General features: G+C 50.9%; 2 protein-coding genes across 2 annotated transcripts; one reads left to right on the top strand and one right to left on the bottom strand.

Annotated features, from left to right (window-relative positions):
• The first annotated feature begins 133 nt into the window (after window positions 1-133).
• TCF19 (transcription factor 19) lies at window positions 134-3,837 on the top strand. The gene is made up of 3 exons (XM_081044163.1): window positions 134-1,276; window positions 2,266-2,821; window positions 3,082-3,837. The coding sequence occupies exons 1-3, from the start codon at window positions 1,039-1,041 to the stop codon at window positions 3,317-3,319; spliced, it is 1,032 nt and encodes a 343-aa protein (XP_080900289.1). The 5' UTR covers window positions 134-1,038; the 3' UTR covers window positions 3,320-3,837.
• A 1,408-nt stretch (window positions 3,838-5,245) lies between these two features.
• On the bottom strand, window positions 5,246-9,712 carry POU5F1 (POU class 5 homeobox 1; the record flags this gene model as incomplete). The annotated part of the gene is made up of 5 exons (XM_081044162.1): window positions 5,246-5,512; window positions 5,691-5,849; window positions 6,148-6,278; window positions 6,589-6,703; window positions 9,296-9,712. The coding sequence occupies 5 exons, from the start codon at window positions 9,710-9,712 to the stop codon at window positions 5,246-5,248; spliced, it is 1,089 nt and encodes a 362-aa protein (XP_080900288.1).
• Between the last annotated feature and the right edge of the window lie 12,396 nt (window positions 9,713-22,108).

Below are 22,108 nucleotides of genomic sequence, written 5' to 3'. Positions count from 1 at the left end.
GGGGGAGCCCGACAGCGCCCCGCCCAATGGAACGGAGGAGGGCAAAGGAGCTGGCCAATCAGGAAGGGTACGGGGGAGGGGCGGGCTCGCTGGCGCGAAGTTCGGACCGGGGAATTCCGAAGGCGGGGTCGGAGCTGCCCGCGCGCGTAGGCCGCTCCCCTCCTGGCCCGGCTTCCTCGCTGTCAAACAGCAAGCGGGAGCGCCAGCCCGGGCCGGAGCCCGAGGGGTCCCGGAACGCTGCACAGGCTGCCACTGCTGGAGAGGAGACCACTGCGAGACTGCACCGCGCGGTAGATCCGAAACTGGGCTGGGGCGGGGAGGCAAAAGGCTGGGTTTGCCTTGCATGATCTCGGGGAGCTCTTTCCTTTGTTATTATCCCACCCGAAAAAGCCGGGAAGCAGGGATTTAGATCCACTTTGCGAGAGAACGTAGGGACCCGTTTTCACTGCCTTTTGGCAGGGGGTGACAGTGGAGTCACTTTCCACTGGGGTTCAAGCTAACTAGTTTTGTGCGAGGGGTTGGCCAGAAGAGAGAGGCGCGGGCGAGCAGGAGGGCTGGCTACTCTATTTGGATAAGCAAATCTGACAGGAAGAAGCTTCTTTTCCCCAAATTATATAGAGGTGACAAGTTAGTATTGCACAGAAGTAGGACGCCCCCATACACACCTACAGTTACCAGTTCCCCAGAAGCTGCCGAATGTATGTTACCTTGCACAGATTGAAGGCTTTCCGAATATTTTGCAGACTGAGGATCGGTTCATCTAAGGTGCCATAGGACGCGTTCGTTTTTGCACTGCACCAGGACCTTCCCCGAAATTTTCAGTTCAAAGCTGCTTGACAGCCAGTTTTGCTTCACGTGCCTAGGACCCTTGGACTGGATTTGCACCGCTCAGGGAGTGTGCTCAAAGTTGAAATTGCACAAAGCATAGCTCAAGTTTGCATCACACGGAAAGTGAACTTGGGCCACCGTGCATGGCTCAGGAGTGGGGAAGGTGATGGATTCCTGAAGTGGAAGAGGTGGGGCCGAGGGGCGCCGCCCATGCTGCCCTGCTTTCAGCTGCTGCGCATCGGAGGCGGCAGGGGCGGTGATCTCTACACCTTCCACCCCCCAAGCGGCGCGGGATGCACCTATCGCTTGGGCCACAGGGCTGACCTGTGTGATGTGGCCTTGAGGCCCCAACAGGAGCCCGGCCTGATCTCTGGAGTCCACGCAGAGCTGCACGCCGAGCGCCAGGGTGATGACTGGAGGGTCAGCCTGGAGGACTGCAGCAGCCAAGGTGAGCAGTGAGCTGTTCTGGGCTGGGATGATTAAGGGGCTCCCCAGAGACCCTGCTTGCTTCCCAGGCTCCCTATCCGGTTGGATGGATGGTTGTAGTCCAGACCTCTTGTCTTCCCCCCCAAAGTGTGCAATGTCAGAAGCTCTCTGCCGGGCTGACTCTTGGTGGCCCGTTTAGCTCATACAGGGGCTGGGAGGTAGAGCCAGAGCCTGGGGCAGCAGGGAAATATCACAGTGGGGATGTTCTGGGGACAAGCTCAGACCTACCTCAGTTTCCAGATTTGCTGAGATACCTTGTTCCTGTCTTAAGGCAGTTAGGATGCTGAATTGTTTTAATGATATGGGCATGTGTCTTACTCCGTGACTCGGAGGTGGTCACAGCCAACCTCAAAAGGCCTGGGCTCACATCTGAGTTCTGCCACTGGCCCCAGGTGAAAACTCAGGCCTGTCACTTCATTTCTCTGAGTCTTAGTTTCCTCTTAGGTAAAGTGGAAGCTTTGTAAGGTCTGTTTGGGGAGTGTTGTGGGGATTAGATAACTACAGTAGCCAATATTCATTTAGTGCTTACTATTGAACCAGGCACTGTTTTAAATGCATTGAATGTAGACGAGCATTAATATCACCCTCGTTTTATAGACATGGAAAATGAGGCACAGAGGTTAACTTATCCAGGGTCATAAAGCGGGCAAATGGTGGAGTCAGGATTCAAACCCAGTCTGAGCTATGCTGAATTGGAGCTGGGAGAGAGTGAGCATGTCAGAACTGTTCCTTCCTTGTCCTGTGGGAGGACATAAGAAATACTTGTTCCCAGCTTAGAAAGAGCTTAATATCTGATGTCACCTGCTGAGGGACTTAGAATGTGAGAATTTGATGCCTGGTGCCATGTTCTTCCTCACACTCCCCAAAAAATCAGACCGGACCAGATTTCTCTACTGACTCTGGTCATGTTTTTGTCATTCTCTGTATCTGTCTGGTGCCCGTCATCAACAGGGACTTTGGTCAATAATGTCCGACTCCCAAGGGGTCACAGGCTGCAGTTGAGTGATGGTGACCTTCTGACCTTTGGCCCTGAAGGGCCCCCAGGAACCAGCTCCTCGGAGTTCTACTTCATGTTTCAGCAAGTCCATGTCAAACCTCAAGATTTTGCTGCCATTACCGTCCCTCGGTCTAGGGAAGACGGAACAGGAGCAGGTTTCTGGCCCATGCTGCCCCCACAGGGGGCTCCACAGCGCCCCCTGGGCACCCTGGCCTCAGCGCCGAGAGCCACGCTGATCCTCAACTCCATTGGCAGCCTCAGCAAGCTCCAGCCCCAGCCCTTCACCTTCTCGCGGAGTGGGGGTGGGCCACAGAGCCCGCCTGCTCCCATTCCCCCTGGGGCAGTGGAGACCACCCCTTCTGCCCCACCCCCAAGAAATCGGAGGAAATCGGCTCACCGAGTGTTGACAGAATTGGATGATGAGAGAGAAGCTCCTGAGAGCCCCCCACTAGTCCTTAGAGAGCCCAGGAAAAAACTCCGAGTAGAGAAAACCCCACTGACACCTAGTGGGTAAGTGGAGAGATGGTTGTCTCAATGTTTCACTGCCTTTGGATTTCTTTTTAGAGCCTCGGGTTGGGAGGTGGCCCTCTGCTTGGGGTGGGGGGTAGGAGGTGGACAGAGAACAGATGTTGGAATGGCAAGACGTGGTTTAGCTCCTAACCACGTTCACCTTTAGTCTGGTGAGTTTATGTAGGTTCAGGTATCATCCAGGGTAAAGTATTAGGCTTCTACAGGTTTCCAGTGACCCTGGTTTTTCTCACTTTCTTTAGAAATCGTCCTGGGCGTCTTCCGAAGTACCCAGTGAGCACCATGACTGCCCCTGCCATTGGGGGTGGGGAGCCCTGTGCAGCCCCTTGTTGCTTCCTGCCCCAAGAAGAGACAGTGGCCTGGGTTCAGTGTGATGGTTGCGACGTCTGGTTCCACGTGGCCTGTGTTGGCTGCAGTATCCAGGCTGCCAGGGAGGCTGACTTCCGGTGCTCAGGGTGTCATGCGACCGTCCAGACCTAAGGCCCACCACCAAGGGGCCAGACAGCTGGCTCCACCAGGCCATGGGTGGTCACAAGGGAATACCATTGGGTTCTAAGAACTGCCTTCTCTTGCCTCCCCAGGAGGGAATGCCCACAGGGCTGGGGTCCATTGCTATAGATTCAAGGTCTAGAACAGGCCCTCATGGCCAAGGTGACAGAAGAGATGGTTTCCTGCCAAAGATAACGCTGCCGTCAGGAAGTTGCCAGTGAGCTGGAAATTCCCAGTTACAAGTCGTAGGTCCTTGCTGCCATCGAATGTCTGTGATCAGAGCACTGGTCAATTGCAGAGACCATGCCTGGGAAGATGTAAGCCTGACACTAACAAGTGAGTTCTCAACATTCTTGGATGGCATCACCTGAGGCATTCTGGGGGAAACCTAGAGCACTACCCCCAAACTTCCTTATATTGTGGGGAATCCTATTGCTGACCCTGTTTGTAGCCTGGCTTTTCAGAGGTTTGCTTTCATATCCAAATAAAGAGTAGCTTCATTCACTGCCATTTATTCTTTTTGTGGGTCTCATACTCATGCTTTCGAATTCTTGGGAGAATGGCCTTGGGAAGGTTTGGAGAACATGAGTTCTTAGGGGACTGGGAGATGAGCAGCAAAGGCAGAGAAATACAAAGCTGTTCACTGAAAAGGTGCACTTATGTGGGATGAGCTGGAGGGGGAAGATGGGAAAAAAGGAATCCAGGTAGTAAGTTTTCTCGTTTAAAGGAAAACAGACACAATGCCATTAAAATAAGGGAGTTGGGGTTTGGTCAGTTTCATGTAGGTGGCAGAATTTTTACAAGCTTCACTTGTACAGACATACTCAGAGACATTGCATGTTCAGGCCACTGCACTAAAGTGAGCCATAATCTTTACTGGTGGAGGGCCTTGCCTTCGATTTGTAGAAAATGCAACATCTGTGAAGTACAACAAAACAAGGGTGCTAGTGCTGCCAGGGAAGAGAAGAGCTGGTAAACCAGCGAGAGCAGACCCTGGCCTTGTCCTGTGTGCATCGACCTAACCCATGCACGGTACACTGGTTTCCTTCTGTGACCCTTACACCAAGCCAAGGTACCGTCAAAGCAGTGTTTCTGTTCTTTTTAGGAAAGGCCTTAATCTGGTAGTCTATTGCAACCTGCATGTCTACCCTCTCTACTCCTACCTACTTACCAACGCATCGAGGAAACAGCTCCAGAGCCAGGACTAAAGTGTGGGGCCTGCTAAGTCATTCATGGGCAGGGTAGGCAGAAACCTTAAAGGGAAACCAAATGGACCCTAGTGTCAAGACAGCACAAGGTGGCATTTCTGGCTGGGGTGATTGGACATGCAGAAGAAATAAGAATCTAAAGACTCGATTTCTTAGCATGACAACCCCAAGGACGTCCAGTGTACGGTGGGGAAAGCAGAGCCAGCTCCTAGTAGGGAATGGCTACATAATAACATCTGTGGGCTGAAATAAGGGTGCAAATTCCCTGGGACCCATGTCATGAGCGCCTAAGAACTAGCTCGTGCCTATAAGGACCTCTGCAAATAAACATGTTCCAGTCCCACTCTCATTCTGACACTGTGTGACTGAGCAGGTATGGCACTTTGGCTTCAGGGTCGTTTGGGTCTGAGAGCTGTTCATATCTACTTCTGGGCATCCCCATGACCTTCTTCAGTAAGGCAAAGACAAGTGTCCATCTACTGTGTCCCAGGCTTCTTTATTTAAGATCAAAGTGATTGAGGGATGTGGGGATTAAAACAAGAGCGTCATTGAACTTCATCTTCCCTCCCACCAGTTGCCCCAAACTCCCTGCCCCCACACCCTCTGTGTTCCCAATTCCTTAGTGAACGAAGAACTTAACCCCAAAGCCCTGGTACAATTCTCAGGGTTCTCTCCCTGGCTCTCCCCTTTCTGGCAAAGGGCAGGCACCTCAGTTTGAATGCATGGGAGAGCCCAGAGTGGCCACAGACACAGAGGGGAAGGCTTCACCCTCAGGGAAAGGGACTGAGGAGTACAGCGTAGTGAAGTGAGGGCCCGCATAGCCTGGGGTACCAAAATGGGGCCCTGGTGCCAGAGGAAAGGATACTGGTCCCCCTGAGAAAGGAGGCCCAGAAGCCTCAAAATCCTCTCGTTGAGAATAGTCACTGCTTGATCGTTTGCCCTTCTGGCGACGGTTGCAGAACCACACTCGGACCACCTAGGGGTGGAGGACACAAGGGAGAGTGACACTCATAAACTCCAGGAGGTGTGCCTGGTTTTATAAGGTCATTTGGCTCCAAAGCAACAGATCCAGACTGGCTGGAGGGCAAGAGCCAGAGCTAGGGCAGCGGGCAGGGCCTGGGGAGGAGGGCTAGGAGCACGCGGAGGGCACTCACATCCTTCTCAAGCCCGAGCTGCTGGGCAATGTGGCTGATCTGCTGCAGGGTGGGCTTCGGGCACTGCAGGAACATGCTCTCCAGGTTGCCCCTCACTCGGTTCTCGATGCTTGTCCGCTTTCTCTTTCGGGCCTGCACCAGCGTCTCTGCTTTGCATATCTGGGCAGGTGGGGGCGGGGGGGAACAGGGGAGGAGATGGGAAGCAAGCAACAGCACCATGACATCAGGGACTCAAGCAAATGACTAAGGGGCGTCACCAGAGCCAGATGGTATGAAAAAGGATCCTGCAAGGGTGGGTTTAGACCAGTGGCTCTGGACCTTGTCCCAGCAGCACTGAGGAATCATCTATCCTCCATCCACTGAGGACTACGGCCCCTAAGGGAGCTGCCAGCCAGGGATGGGAGCACTGACAGCAGGCTGAGCCACAGAAGGTCCCTATGCGCCCACCCACCCTCACCTCCTGCAGATTCTCGTTGTTGTCAGCTTCCTCCACCCACTTCTGCAGCAGGGGCCGCAGCTTACACATGTTCTTCAAGCTGAGCTGCAGAGCCTCGAAGCGGCAGATGGTTGTCTGGCTGAACACCTTCCCTGGGGAGACAGGTTGAAAGAGAAGAAACATGTGGCAGCAGGCAGGGACCCAAGACCCAAGATTCAGCACCCCTTCCTGCCCTCACAAGGTCCCACCCAAGATCCCACTTCTCCCCAGAGGGAACTCTGGGCCCAAGTATCTTCGTCCCTCCCTCTCTACCCTTTTCACGGGCGAGAGCAGAGCATGCCCTGGAAACAGCCTCCCCTCACGCCCTTGGTAGGGAGGAAAGGCCAAGTTCAGGAATGTTCCTTCCAAGGGGAGATGTGGTCCCTGGGTTGTGTGGATCAGAGCGTGCTGCAGGGGACCCACCAAATAGAACCCCCAGGGTGAGCCCCACGTCGGCCTGGGTGTACCCCAGGGTGATTCTCTTCTGCTTCAGGAGCTTGGCAAACTGCTCGAGGTCTTTCTGCAGAGCTCTCATGTCCTGGGCAGCATTTAAAAGGCAGAGGACACGTAAGAACACAAACACCAACTGTCGACCCTCTTCCCACCTGGGCCCACGGGACGGTCTGCAGGAGTGTCTGCATCCAGCCTGCCCACCTAACATCTAGAAACAACCTATCTACAAACGTCACTCACCCCAGAAGCTGCAGAGCACCATGTGTGACGGAAAGACCGGCCCTGGCCTCGATGAGAACACCTGTCAGGTTATGAAGGCAGCTCCTGCCTATTAGCTCATTAACACCAAACCTTTTTGACTGGAGTATTAGCCCTACAGAAATAAAGACCACTGTGTCTCTCTGCTTCTCATTTCAATATATTTCCCCAGCTTTCTTTCAGGGTCCCACAGACTAAGACACGGCACGCATATCAGAGAAACACTACAAAAAGTTACAGGTGTCATAAGAGGTACGAGTAAAGTGCTTTGTATATGGTTGGTGCTCAGTTTTTTAAAACTTCTGATTATCCCCTATTTTTATATATTTTTTGCAATTTAGAAAAAGCATCCTCGATTAATTCAACAGATTTATGGTACATCTTCTATAAGCCAGCAGCTACACAACGTAGACAAAAAGCCTTAGCCTCATGGAGCTTCCATTCCAATGTGGAGAGACAAATAATTATTACCCAGTATGTGAGTTTATGTTAGAAGTACCATGGGGTAAGGTAAAACAGGGTAGAGGATTATAGAGTACAGCAGAGTAGGACATTATGGGGAAGGTGACAATTTTAAATATGATGAAGAAGGTGAAGTTTGAGCAAAGAGAATGAGCCAAGTGAAAAGGCCCGGAGGCGGGCAGCCCTGGCAGCAGCAGGGGGCTGGGTGAGTAGGCTGAGGCAAGGAAGGGGGAGGGGTGTGACATCAAGAGGGGCAAGCAGGGCAGAGTAGGTGCTGCAGTGACATGATCAGAACCCTCACATTTCAAAATGTGCACTCCAGTTGACACGGTGACAATAGACTGCGGAGGAAGTGAGGGTATAAACTGCAGTTATCCAGGCATAGGTGGCAGTGGCCGAGACCGGGGTGGTACTTAAGTACTGACTGAGGGTATATTACAAAGGTAAAGATGGCAGGGCGTCCAAAGGAGTGGATGTAGGATGAGCAGGGAATGCGAATGCCTGAATAGCTGGATGATGGGTGGATGGGGGGGGCACACAGGGAGCCATCCCAGCAGGAGACAGAAAAGGTGACCCTCAAGTCTACAAGGTGCTTGACCCTTGAGGGTGGATGAACAGAAGGAAAGATAGAGCAGAGTTTGAGGGACTGAGCCCTGGGGCCCTTCAGTGAAGGCCAGTGGCCAAGGGGACCAAAGAGTAGCTAGGTTTTGTGTGGTCCTGGAAGTCTTAGAGAAGGATTTCGAGGGGGCTCAATTCCATCAAACTCAACTAGGCTAGCTTCCATTCCCAGTTTCTGCTCTGCCAGTGTGTCAAGTCTACACATGTCCTCAGCTGTCCCCATCACAGCTTTTCCAAATCCTATTTTGGGGATTTGAAATAAGGTAAACCCCAGTTCAAATCCTAGCTTTATCATTAGCAGTTAAGACCCGTGAAATGGGCTAATAATACCTCCCGAGGAGGTTTTGTGACGGTTAATGAGATAATGACGTAGGAACGGAGCACACAGCCTGGCACTTAGGAAATGGACCACAATTGGCAGCCATTATTATTCAAGGCTCAGCAGCCGCCTCCTGCAAAGAGTCTGCGGCGACTTGGTAGCTGAAACCAACCACTCACACCTCCTTCTGTGAGGCCTGAAGGCTTAGTACTTGATTTCTAATTGCTTACACTTGTCTCTTCAGCCGCCTGGAAGATACATCCTTAATAGTCCCCAGCAGGGCTGGATGCAGATGTCTTCAATCCCTCAAGAAAGCCTACATTTGGGGAATAGCCTGGAGATCAATTCCACTTTTTCCCCTTGTTCACAACTTACGGAATAATGGCTGAACTTGGTACTTGCAGCTCTCTACAAGAGGGTGCCAAGGTATGCACTCTGCTTACGGTGACTCACAGGCCCAAAGCAGAGGTCAAGGGAAGGCAAACCCTAATCTTGACGGGAGGCAAACCCACTCCACACGTCCACACACAGCACAGACAGGAGCTTCTATCAGCAACCAGTCACACCCTCGAATTTCAGAAACAATAACCCCGGGATAAGCACTGTTTTTACCCTCAGGCCACACTTAAGGTCAAGATCTTGGGTCTGATAAGGATCAAATAATCAAGAAGGATTCAGGGTAGGAGAAGGGGCTCAAACCCAATCTGGGTCTGGTGCTGGACTGGTAATAAATTGAGTGACTGGACCACGGTCAGGCTACTGGCCAAGGGCCACTGGGGGAGGAAGCGAGGCCAGCCTGAGCCAGCTTCCGACCCCCCAGGCCAGCCCTGCCCTCCCTTGAGGTGCTCCCGGAATTCTGGCCTCCAGTTCCCACCTCGCCCTTGCTCTCAGGAGGCTTCCGTGGCCCCACACCGCTGTGCCTGGAGCGCCGCCCTTGCCCACTCCGCTCAGGGGTTCCTGGCCCAGGCAGCTGCAGGCCACCACTTCCCCCTCCCTGGCCACTCCCCGGCCCCACTGCACCTCACTCGCCTCCTCCTCAGGGTTTTGCTTGAGTTTCTCCTTGTCCAGCTTCACTGCCCCAGGCGGAGCAGCGCAGGGTTCAGGGGAGGTCCCTTCGGAGCTGCTCTCCACTCCGGCTCCCGCCTCGCCCTCGGGCTGAGGGGTCTCCAGGCCGCCTTGGGGCACCAGCCCCACTCCAACCTGAGGTCCACAGTAGGCCATCCCCCCGCAGAACTCATACGGCGGAGGGCACGAGGGAATCCCCCACACCTCTGCGCCGGGGCCAAGGCCCGGCCCAATTCCTGAGCCGCCGGGAGGGCCCTGGAAGCTCAACCAGGTTCGAGGGTCAACCCAGCCGGGTTCCGGCCCTCCTGGCCCATCGCCTCCACCACCCGGTGGGGGCGAGAAGGCAAAGTCGGAAGCCAGGTGTCCCGCCATGGGGGAAGGACGGCGCCCCAAGCCGGGGGCCTGGTAAAAGGAGGACTCTCCTAGGCACTGCTCAACACCTCTCTCCCTCCCCAACCCCACCCACTAGCCTTGACCTCTGGCCCCGCCCCCTGGATGGAGGGGAGGAGAGGGTGGTGGGGGTGGGAGAAACTGAGGCGAAGGGTGTTTTCCTGCTGGTGTCGGTGGTGTCTGTGGAAGACAAATGCCAGGGAGTCCCAACTAGGTGCCTCTCCAGGCCCCCGCCCCCAAGGGCCTTGGTGCAGGACTCCATACGGACCTTCTCTTCCAACTCCCAGACCGGCTGCCCGGCCCTGCCTGGGCTCTGTACACCTCAGAGCTGTCTGGGAGCTCTCCACACTTCCTCCAGGTCCTTCAGGAGCCGGGTGCTTGACCCCTCTCCAAAGATCCTGGCACCATCTCCTCTCTGGGGCCCATCCAGTCTCTCAGCTCCTCAAATACTGTGTGTGTGCCATATCCCTCAATTCCTCATGAGCCACCCCTGCAGTCCCCCTCCCCCACCCCCAATCCAGGAACTCAGGCATTCATCCAGATTACTGGCCAGATTCTGTTACCCCAAAGCTTCAGATGCCTGGTGCCTGTCTGCCCAACCTGATAAATTCTACCCCATCTCAAAGTAGACTGCCAGACAAGGCCTCCCTCTAGAGCCCCCTCACCTACCGGACCCGGGTACTGACCCTCACTTCCCCTTCTAGGGGCCAGGCTCTGGACTGACTGGGCCCAAGTTCCCAAACTTTTGTCCGGACAGACGGATCAGACACCCCCTCACGGGGCTTCCACTGTGGGACCCACACGTCAGATTCCTCCCCCCCTCTTCAGGGACCTGTATATCTAGTACCTAGTTGGCTGTTCGCCCTCCCCCACTGCCTCATCCCAAGCCTTCAGCCCTAGGCCCTGGGTGGGGAAAGCCAAGGAGGGAGGAGAGAGGAAAAAATCTCTGACTTCAGGTTCAAAGAGGTTTGGAAGGGACTGGGGGAAGGGGAAAGGACAATGGCCTTGGCTGGACAATCCAGGTCCCCAGAGGGGGCAGCTCTAACCTTAAACAAGTGCTCAACCCTTAAATGGGCCTGGATGGCTCCCCTGGGGACAGCTTCCTGACCCCCAACCCCCCAGCCCCAATCCCCTCACACAGAATCCCTCTCAGAGTGGCTAAAAGAGCTCCAGGAACCCACCCCAAATCCCTCAAAGACTGAGCCTCAGACAGAGCCCCCTGCTGGGACCTAGGTATCCTGCCTTCCTTCCTCTGAGGACTCAGGCGTCCAGCCTCACATCCACCCCACCCCCCAGGCCACAGGCCCTGGGATGTGCTTTGTTTGGGGGTGCTGGCGGAAAGATGCAGAGGAGGTAGAGAGCGATTTGGGGAGGAGGTGCTGGCAGCCCGCCCAAGCTCTTCCTCAGCGCTTATTTTTCTGGGCCTGTCCTGTGTGTCCTGACAGTTCACGCTGCTGGCCTAGTGCTTGATTCTGTTTGCAAGAGAATAGCCCTCGGAATGCGTGTCTGTGAGGGAGGGGTGGCGTTGGTCTGTCTGCTCCCCAAACTTGCCCTAAACGGAGACCCCAGGGTAAATTACTGGGGAGCTCCCTACAGCTTCGAAGTCCCAAATCCTGAGCCTGGGACACTGACCTCTGCCGGCTTCAGGCATCTCTTCATGTCAGCCCTGTCTGGGGTTGTTGGCTGGGGTTGTTGACTCGGACTGCCTTCTGAGGGTTTGGGTGTCCCAATGGAGGCCTTTCTGGTTGGCCAGCTGTCTTTACTGGTGGTATCTGTGAGGCTTTTGAGCCTGTTTTTTTCCCCGAGTCTGTATCACACAACTTCCATTGCTGTGCCCATCTTTATGTAGTTTTTGGATAACTAACTATATTCATACATTTCAGTACTTCCCGAAGGTCTGTTGGAAGAGCTACAGGGAAGTGGGGCTAGAGCTGTATTCACCTCTAAGCCACTAACTGCTCAAAAGGCAGATAGATTAAGACCTGGTGGGGGTGGAGAAACTGCTTTGGAATAGAAGGGGCCCCTCCCCAGCCATTTCCCCTACCCCCAAGAAAGAGCCATCACGGCATCTTTGTCATGCATTTATCTGTTGTCTGCCAAGAAGACGGCCTCCCTGAGGAGGGGGAGAGGTGGGCCGAGAACTTGGCTGAAATTCTCCACACCCAGGCTCTGAGGCTCTGAGGCTGACCACCCTCTAGGCTCCCAGAAAGCTCTCTCCCCAGGCCAGGCCAGAGAGATCCTGCTGCCTCTGTCTTCCCAGCGGCTTCTCAAACACCTTCCCCAGTTTTTCCACTCACCACCACCCTCTTGTTTTTTAGATTACAATTTATAGTTGCTCTAGACAGTGTTTCTGGCCTGGGCAAGAGGCCCATTGCAGAGAGAGAGCCAGAGGAGGGGCAGGTCCCCAGGTCCCTGGCTGGCTTGGCAGGACATTTGAGCCAGGTCAGCCCTGTGCTTGCCTGGAGTCTGACCCAAAACCTTAGAGGTAAGTTAAGTTTGGAGTCCTAGCCGGCCTTCCAGGAATGCTGTGAGCTGACTGTGGCTGAGATGTGCTCCCTTCCCATTCCCCACCCTCCTGTTAAACCTGCAGGGTAGGGGGCTTCACTTCTGCCTGGAGTGCTCTCTGCCCAATGTTGCTGGCTTGGAGGAGACTGGAACGGGGGTTGAGTCAGTCATCAGACCTGGCTCTCCTTGACTCTCCTGGTCTTAGAGTCACTAAAAACCTCAGATCCCCAAATCCAACCTAGGACGGGGCTCACAAACCTCTCTCTCCACATACTTTATTGTAGTGCAGTGTCAAGGCCCTTCACAGAGACAAATGCAAGTACATACCTACTTGCAGAGTACCGCCTGGAGACTGGGGAGGAGAGCAGTTGAGATCCATTACTCCCCGGGGCAGATCGCTGCATGGCTGCCAAGAGGGGTACTGGGGGCCTTGCTACTGTCAGCCCAGCCATCCCCTCGTTGGGGCAAGGGGGTGCTGTTTGGGTGGGAAAACCAGCTGAAAGTGACAGGCTAGTAAGCATGTCCCTAGGTAGACAGGGAGGTCCCTGGTGGAGTAAACAAAGACAGCCATACCCTAAAACTTCAGGTTTTGAAATTACTCCTTCAGTCCAGGACAAAATGTATTAACGCCTTGAGATTAAGGCTCAGATGGAAACCAACAGAGACTTGCTCTAGACCAGGGTACCAAACCACTTGTTTTGATTTCTGGGTTCTGTCAACCTGAAGGCAGAAGAAAGAAAGGTTCAAGCTGTGGACCTTTCATTTGATGTGAACTCCAAGAAGGAATTTATCCTCTGAGAGGGACTCCCCATGGTCAACTGAGGACCCCAATTTTATGAATAATAAGAGCCTAGTGTCCGTCAGCTGCTGGGCTCCTCATGTATTCTGTGTACTGGGAAGAACCTCAGACTGAATTCAGCTTCCACACCAGTGCAGGGGACACCTGGGTTTCATCTTTTTTTGAATTTCCCCTTTCTTCCGCCTCCGCCTGCCCCCTCCAGCTCCAGTTCGAGCCGTTGTTTCTCAGTCTAGTTGTGTAGGACACAGCTCCCTGGCCCATGCTGGTGTTATGAGACTTGTGCTCCCCCCCCACACCCGCTGAGGCAGTCGGTCGTAGATCAGACACTCACAGCAGCTCATGGCAGCCACTCACGCTGGCTGCCTGACACAGCAGCACACAGTAGTCCACGCCAACCTCAGTCTGCTCAGGGCAGCCCAGCTATAGGGAGAGCTGTTGTTCACAATCATAGCTGTAGAGGGCGCAGCTCACAGGCCCACGTGGGAATCTAAAGGTGGAACTCAGCATTAGGAGCAGGGCGCTCCAACCACCTGAGCCACCGGGAAGGCCCCGGGTTTCATCTTTTGACCAATAGACTGAGACCTGCCCCTGCAGATCAGAACTGCAATAATTATATCTTCATTTGCCTCTATACCGACCAATCAAAACTGCATGATTTAGACAAATCCCAACTGTCCAATGTGGAAACCTTATTTACATGAAACGGACCAAAATGGGAACTGTGGGCAGGAAAATTTTCCATAAAAAATGACCTCCCCTTTGTTTTTGTGGAGCATAATTTAGGTTGCTATCTGAATCTGTGTCTTAGAGCTGCATCTCTTTTTCTCAAATAAATGCTTTTACTTCTTATAGTCTAAAATTAATTTTGGTCAACAAGCGTTTGCCCACTCTGAATGATTATCTCCTTTTCTCTCCATTTACACACATTCCATTGCTGACTATAAACCATCCCCCCTCTTCTCAACAGTTGACCTTCTGGTTTCTCCCAAGAGGTCTGCAAATTGAAGTCTTCTTTTCCCAAATCTAAACTCTTACCGCAAATAGTGGAGTCAGCTCTCTGGTTGTAGTTTGCAGGGAGACAGAGGCGAGAGATGTGGGTGGGGAAACCAGAAGGGGAGAAGCGTCAGGAATAAATCAAGGGTGTGTAGAGCAGGGATCCAGGCCTGCCTCTGCCCCCTAGCGGATATACTCCCTCTTCTGTGCCTCAGTTCCTCACCTAACACAGAGGAATTGGACTATGAACCTAAACTTCCAGCCAGCCCAGCTGCTGCCCATTCCATATACAGTCCCACCTACCCTCACCACTTACTTGACATGGGAGTATAGATCTCTGCACACCTGTAAAGAGAAATTGGGGTTGAGGGGTGGGAGAGGAGGGACTCAGTGAGATGCTCTCACAGGCCTTCCCCCCACCCCCACACCCCCACATCCACACCCACTTCTTACCTCCAAGCAGCCTTCCTGGGAAATCTGGCAGGTTTCCCCCCTCAAGTTTGGTCAAAATATGTATGAAGAGAGTGGGAGGTCAGTTTGATATAGTTTTCAGTGCCTAGGACTTTACGAGAAACATACTTCAGGGAGTGGAAAATGGTGTGTGTGTGTGATGGGAAGTAGATGACAAGGCCAAAGCCTAGAGAGGAATAAGAATGCTAACTACTCCCTCCTCTTTCATATTCCCTCTGTTGCTCTAAATCTGCACTCTGGGGGCTTCAGCCTTGCAGAGAAAGGGACACCAGGTGACCCTCAGAGTCTCTTCCAGCTCTGAAATCCTGAGCATGCCTGCGGTCCTGCCCTTCTCCCCCTTCTCCCAGAGGAAAATGCCTGCTGCTCCCAGTGACCACTGCAGGAGCCAGGAGCCCACAATAGATCCAGACAGGGCGTGGGTACTTAGAATGGGGAGGCTCTGAAAGGTGAGAGCACAAGGGCCACTGACAGACCAGCTGGGCCTCCCCTCCCCCACTTTCCCCAGGGCCACTGGCGGATCACCTGAGCTTTTATGGAGACCCAGCATCGGCCTGGTGCTCCACCAGACAGGGCAGCCTCTGCTCAAGTCAAAGAACATCTCGGTGGACTGCTGGCTCTAAGCAGTCTCACCTCCTGGGGTCAAGTGGCTTGAGGTCCCAGGGACTAGGGTTAAAGGGTGGCCCATTCCTTAATGAGGTGAGCTGGACCATGGAGGAAAGAAGTGAAGGGCCCCATGTGTTGAGATAGGCTCCCTTCCAGGGCCTCTGTAGAGTCACACACACCGAGGGCTGCTGGGACAGGAAGGAGTGGTGGCAAAGGAGACTTAAGGACTTCATAGACCAGGGAGGCTTGCCACGTCTGGTCTTGCCAAACTGCCATGATCATCCACATGTGGCAGCTGCCACCAGGCACCATTTACACGCATTCCACAATAACTGTTGGTCACACCTGCCCTGAGTGCCCTGGGTACTAAGCTCTGGGTCAGAGCTTGAATACCAAGTGGAGAAAGGTTGACCAAATACGTGTGAGAGGAGACTAGGAATGGCTAGGCTGGCCAGCCACAGAGCTGTGCTCACACAGGACACAGGTGATGGTGCTCTGCCATCCCTCCTGCCGTGCCCTCCACCTCTCCACCATCTTGTGATGATTGGTCCACACCTGCACCCCTATGCTGGGCTAGGGCCCCACCACAGCTTCCAGGGCTTTCTGAACAGGGCAGATCAGCTCTTGGTCAGGAAGGATTGCTCCTTTCCTCTCTCATCTGCAGTTCTGCTTTTTTTCTGGATTGTTTCTACTGGAGTTGACTCAAGTGTGATGAGAAGGAAGTCCTGACCATCATAATTCTACTGCCAGTGTCCCCAGCAACTCATAGATCACCAGGGGCTGGAGGGTGTGCGACTGAAATGCCAAAGCCCCAGAACTCCAAAGTTATAGTAGGAGAGCAAAACAGTGCTTCTCAAGTCCACCCCCACCCACCACCTCCCAGAATGACTGGAATTCCCTTCTCAGGCTGATAAACCCTCATTTGTTCTCCAAGACGTACCTTTTCGGTCATGCAAACCCCCATCAGTCATGCAGCACCCCACCCTCTATCCCCTGCCCCAAGTGGCGCCCTCCGGTTTTTCCAGCATGCACTGCTCATGCCCCAGTTATGGTACTGAGCACATGGGTCCTTGTGGCTATACACGCCAGCCCACTGAGCCCTCCTGAAAGCAGAGACCCATGTCCTGGACCATCATAGCATCATGTTTAAATCCCACATGTAAAGGCCACTACTGGCTGTATTGACTCTCTAAGCCTCACTTTCCTCATCTGGGAATGGGAGATAGCAACAGGCCTTACTTACCTCACAAGGAAAGAGCAAAATGAGAGAACGCATGCCATTGTTAATGTAAAACCTGCCAACAAGAATTCAAAACTAATAGCTGCTATTGTAATGTTTACTACTGGTAACAGCACAACGAACAGCACTTACTAGGCCCTCAGATGTTTGCAAGATGCAAAAAAAATGTAGGTTACAAATACACTTTGCTTGCGACGCTGACTAGGTTTCCAGGATTCCTATAACTACTGGTGAGAATGGGGAGGTGGCCGTGGCAAGAAAAAGGCCAGTTAGGCCCTGGATTTGAAAAAGTTGAATAGGATTTTTTTTCACCTGAAAAGAATGTGGGGGGCTCAGAGACAGCAGGGACTCTCTAGTCCTTTTCCCTGCCAAGGGAAGGGCGGGACTCTTATAGTTATGTCCTACCCTTTCCAGTACCCAATATCCAGCCGTCTGGGCACCACTGGGTACATACTAGGGTTTAGAGTTGGGGATGAAGTTCCCGGACAGAAGCAGGAGATGATATCAGCATCATCGTGGAGGGTGCCATATGGGGTGCTCCCAGCATGGTGGCCGGCACCGAGCTAACATTCATTGAATAATAATGAACGAATGACCCCATTTAGGACTGTGTGGACCCTCCCCCATGTCCCCATCACCTTGGCTCTGTTTGTTCTGCTCCATCGTGCTCTTTAGGGTGAGGACAAGGTGCTGGGCTCTGGCCTTCAGTCTGAGAATCAGCTTCTCCTTAGTGCCTGGGTCCCTGGCCTGGGACCAGGATTCCCGGGGTTCTGCCCACCCCACCCACCCTCTTTGCAGCACCATATGGTCATTCAAGAAGCCTGAGATTTCATAAGGGGCTTGCCTAGGGCCGGGCTGGGGAAGAAGAGAATGGGCTGCCGAGGGAAAAAGAAATGGTGGGAAAGGGTTATCTCTAACAGGGGTCAATACTGGAGATGGTCCCACAGGCTTCCATGGGCAGCTAAAGCTGCATGACTATTGTTAGGGCACCTAAAGGGTGGGTAAGGGCGATGGGGGACAGCAATGGGAAGGGGAGCTCCTCTTCCCCGCAGATCTCATCCAGTCTCATTGTTATGAATAGTAATGACTCCCCCTACCTAATGTCACATTGCATTCAGCTGTTGCCACTGTGCCCTAATGTCCTGCACTACCTCAGACTCAACACGTCCAAACTGAGTATATGCTCTCAGCCCCCACTGTGGAACAAGCTGGGCCTCATCCTATATTCCTGGTAGGTGGCATCACCATGCAATCTAGCTGCTTACTCAAGTCAGAACCGTGTCGAGGTGTGGGAAATTACCGTGATGCCACAGCAGCCAGACTCCTGGTACAGTTCCCAGTGCCCCAAAGGTCATGGAACAGAAAGGCTCCCAGACCAAATTAAGGTGCCTGAATCACATGGTTTATTCAATAAATGTAAAACCCACAGTGAGGAGCAAGAGGAAAGTGAGGGGGTAGGCTAATGCACGGAGGACCGGGTGGGAGGATGACAGCCGGAATTCTGGGTTACACAGTGTGCATCTGTGCTGGCAAACTGAGGCTTCCTGAATCATGAGGGTCTTAGTTGTTTCGTGTGTTTAGGGTATCACGAGTATTTAGTATCTATTTGGTGCTTCCCTCCCTTTCCTCCTCAGTTCACAAAAACACGTTCTACTTACTTACCAATATCTAACATGTCGCACAGATTACTAGTTTACTTATCTATGCATAATGCTTCTTACGAGCCCATCCATCCCATTTGTTCTCTCGGCCTCTACTGCAGAAGTGGCTATTCCCAAACAATCAGCAAGTGTGGTCCACGCGGTGCTTATCTTACAAGCCACCTCCCTCAGCACCTCCCAGTGTCCAGCCCATCTTTTTTTGGATATTCTCCAATATCCAATTTTTTGGATCGTCTCCAATCTGGATATTCCTCTCTGCCCTCACCAAACCAACCCATAGTATGTCCTGCTTGGATTACAGCCAGAGTCTTTCCAACTGGTCTTCCCTCCTCTGGTCTTAATCACTGACAATCTGTCCTCCTGGATGTCAGAGTGATGTACCCAGAAACACACACCTGCCTGCATACATTCTGCTGCTCCCTCAAGGTCTCCCTTGTGTCCTCAGGATGACGTCTGAGCTCCTTAGCAGGGTAAACAAGGCCCCTCAAAGGCCGACTTTACCCTCATCTCCACCACTCCTCCCTCTCATAACAGGAATGTTCAAATATCTCTACTCCTGCTGCTGTTCCATGGATCACTCTCAAGAAGACTCATTCCCCGCTTCTGCTCCACACACCAACTGCAGTAAACGTTAATCCAGCCTCAAACCATCTACCACACTGTTGTACCCCTTTATTTCAGAGATGACCTCTGACTCTTACATAGACGATGGTGGGCTAATTCCATAGCACACATACCCCCTATGTGCTCATCTATGTTGTATTTCTCTCATGGGCCGTCCCTTTTCTTATTCAAAGTTGATTCCTTGGCCTCCTTTGATCCCTCTACCCAGCAGGGAAACCCTCCTATGAACACTGGCTGCCGAGAGAGGTAGGAGGGTAGTGCAGTGCTCCCCATGCTTGCCAGAGCCTAAGAATCACCTGGGCTGTTTGTTTCCTGTGCCTCTCCCCTCCAGAGCCCGCCACGGAGGTTTGGGTGGGGCCCAAGAATCTATTTTTAACAAGCACCTCATTGATAATTCTTATGAGATGTACTGCCCTGGACAAGGTCTTAATTCTCTGAGCCTTACTTTCCTAATGTATAAGATGAGGAAATAACGCCTATCTTAAGGTAATACCCCTGCCCGCAAAGCACCTAGTAGGCATCTTAAAACATATTTTTAATCAAACATAGCTGTTATTGGCTCTTTTTTCAGAAACGTCTTCCTTTAGACTCACTCCTTCTCCTGCCAAACAAGCTCCTAGAATAAATTGTCCTCTATTTCCTTAGCTCTCACTTATTTTTAATTAACAATATTTTACTTGATTTTTCTCTGATAAAAAAAGTAACATCAACTATCTCAGAACAGCATTAAGAAGAAAGTGAGAGGCCCTCCCATCCTCCCAAGATAACCATTGTTATCAGCTTGGTGAATGCTCTTCCAGGTTACTTTTCATGAATATAGTAACTGGCTTTTTAAAACAAAAATGAGATTGTACTGTTATGTGACTTTTTCCCCACTTAGTAAATATACTTGCATGTCTCATCAATTCTTGCTTTTGCCTCTACCTCACTGGACTCATTAGACTCATTAGACTCATTGCTAAGTCTACCAACTCTTTTCAGCCCTTTGATGTGTCTGTCAGCAGCATGCCACGAGGTTTCTCTTGCCCTTGTCACTCTCCTACTTGGGAGCTGACTCCTTCTCCTGTCGGCCTGGCTCCAGTGCCACAGCAGGGACTATCAGGTTTCTGGGGGACTTCCTCAAGCCCACCATCTGCTCATTTTACGAGTATTGCTTGGAGAAACCCATTTACCTCTGGCTTCTCTCCATACTCCTGCAGATCCCATCATTTCCTCCACACAGCTGGCTCAAGTGAGCTTCCCTAAACCCAAGTACGATCGTTTTACTGCCCTGCCTGAGATCCTTCACTGAGACGCTCCCCGCTGCCTTCAAAAACACAACACTTTTGGGCCTGGCTCCTGTGGGAAATGGGGACCTGCCTAGGATTTGGAACCCAGAAAGACACAAAAAAACAGTGACACCCCTCAGTCACCAACATACCAGCAGTGTGAATTTAGGGAAATCACATGATTTTTTTTTTTTTGGCAATGACATTTTATTTATCTATTTATGTATTTATTTATTTATTTTAAAATGTCCCATTCTTTTATTCTTTACAAAAACATCAGTGTTTTGTTCTTTTTTAAAAATTCATTGGGGTGACAATTGTTAGTAAAATTACACAGATTTCAGGTGTACAATTCTGTATTACATCATCTATAAATCCCATTGTGTGTTCACCACCCAGAGTCAGTTCTCTTTCCATCACCATGTATTTGATCCCCCTTACCTTCATCTACCACCCACCTCCCCTCTTACCCTCTGGTAACCACTAAACTATTGTCTGCGTCTATGAGTTTTTGTTTCTTATTTGTTTGTCTTGTTCTTTTGTTATTTTTGGTTTATATACCACATATGAGTGAAATCATATGGTTCTCTACTTTTTCTGTCTGACTTATTTTGCTTAGCATTATACTCTCAATATCCATCTATGTTGTCACAAATGGTCCTATATCATCTTTTCTTACCGCCAAATAGTATTCCATTGTGTATATATACCACAACTTCTTTATCCATTCATCTACTGAAGGACATTTTGGTTGTTTCCATGTCTTGGCCACCGTAAACAAAGCTGCAATGAACATTGGAGTACACGTCTTTATGTATAAATGTTTTCAGATTTTTTGGGTAGATACCAAGGATTGCTGGGTCATATGGTAATTCTATTTGTAATTTTTTGAGAAACCTACACACTGCCTTCCATAACCGCTGCACCAGTCTGCATTCCCACCAACAGTGGATGAGGGTTCTTTTTTCTCCACAGCCTCTCCAACACTTGTGACTATTTGTCTTGTTGATGATAGCCATTCTGACTGGGGTGAGGTGATATCTCATTGTGGTTTTTATTTCCATTTCTCTGATGATTAGTGATATTGAGCATTTTTTCATATGTCCATTTGCCATTTGTATGTCCTCTTTGGAGAAATGTCTCTTCAGGTCCTTTGTCCATTTTTCAATTGGGTTTTTTGTTTTTTTGTTGTTGAGTTGCATGAGTTCCTTGTATATTTTGGATATTAGACCCTTATCGGAGGAAGTGTTTGCAAAAATCTTCTCCCATTCAGTCGGTTGCCTCTTTATTTTGTCGATGATTTCTTTTGCTGTGCAGAAGCTTTTAAGTTTCATATAGTCCCATTTGTTTATTTTAGCTTTTACTTCCATTGCCTTTGGAGTCAAATTCATAAAATGCTCTTTGAATCCAAGGTCCATAAGTTTAGTACCTACGTTTTCTTCTATGCAGTTTATTGTTTCGGGTCTTATACTTAGGTCTTTGATCCATTTTGAATTAATTTTGGTATATGGTGACAGATAGCAGTCCAGTTTCATTCTTTTGCACGTGGCTATCCAATTCTCCCAGCACCATTTATTGAAGAGACTGTCTTTCCTCCATTGTATGTTTTTAGCTTCTTTGTCAAAAATTATCTGCCCATATTTATGTGGTTTTATTTCTGGGTTCCCAATTCTATTCCATTGGTCTATGTGTCTGTTTTTCTTCCAATACCAAGCTGTTTTGATTATTGTAGCCCTGTAGTACAAGCTAAAGTCAGGAAGTGTGATACCTCCAGTATTGTTCTTTTTTCTTAAGATTGCTTTGGCTATTCGGGGTCTTTTGTGGTTCCAAACAAATTTGATGGTTTTTTGTTCTATTTCTTTAAAAAATGCCATTGGTATTTTGATGGGGATTGCATTAAATCTGTATATTGCTTTGGGTAATATGGCCATTTTAACTATGTTGATTCTTCCAATCCATGAGCAAGGAATGTCTTTCCATTTCTTTGTGTCTTCTTCAATTTCTTTCAAAAATGTCTTATAGTTTTCAGCATATAGGTCCTTTACATCCTTGGTTAGGTTTATTCCTAGGTATTTTATTCTTTTCGCTGCAATTGCAAAAGGAATTGTTTTTTGTATTTCTTTTTCTGAGATTTCATTGTTAATATATAGGAATGCAATGGACTTTTGTACGTCTATTTTGTAGCCAGCAACTTTACTGCATTCGTTGATTGTT

This window comes from Rhinolophus hipposideros, assembly GCF_964194185.1.
Source record: "Rhinolophus hipposideros genome assembly, chromosome: 3".
Taxonomy (NCBI): Eukaryota; Metazoa; Chordata; class Mammalia; order Chiroptera; family Rhinolophidae; genus Rhinolophus; species Rhinolophus hipposideros.
Note: the sequence above shows the minus strand (reverse complement) of the source record. Positions and strands in the feature narration are given on the sequence as shown.

What these genes read in the sequence shown, in the direction of transcription:
- TCF19 (XM_081044163.1), top strand. Translation starts at nt 1,039, where the DNA reads ATGCTGCCCTGCTTTCAGCTGCTGCGCATCGGAGGCGGCAGGGGCGGT. An exon ending in GGAGGACTGCAGCAGCCAAG is followed by an intron (nt 1,277 to 2,265) that starts GTGAGCAGTGAG and finishes CGTCATCAACAG; the next exon opens with GGACTTTGGTCAATAATGTC. An exon ending in ACCCCACTGACACCTAGTGG is followed by an intron (nt 2,822 to 3,081) that starts GTAAGTGGAGAG and finishes CACTTTCTTTAG; the next exon opens with AAATCGTCCTGGGCGTCTTC.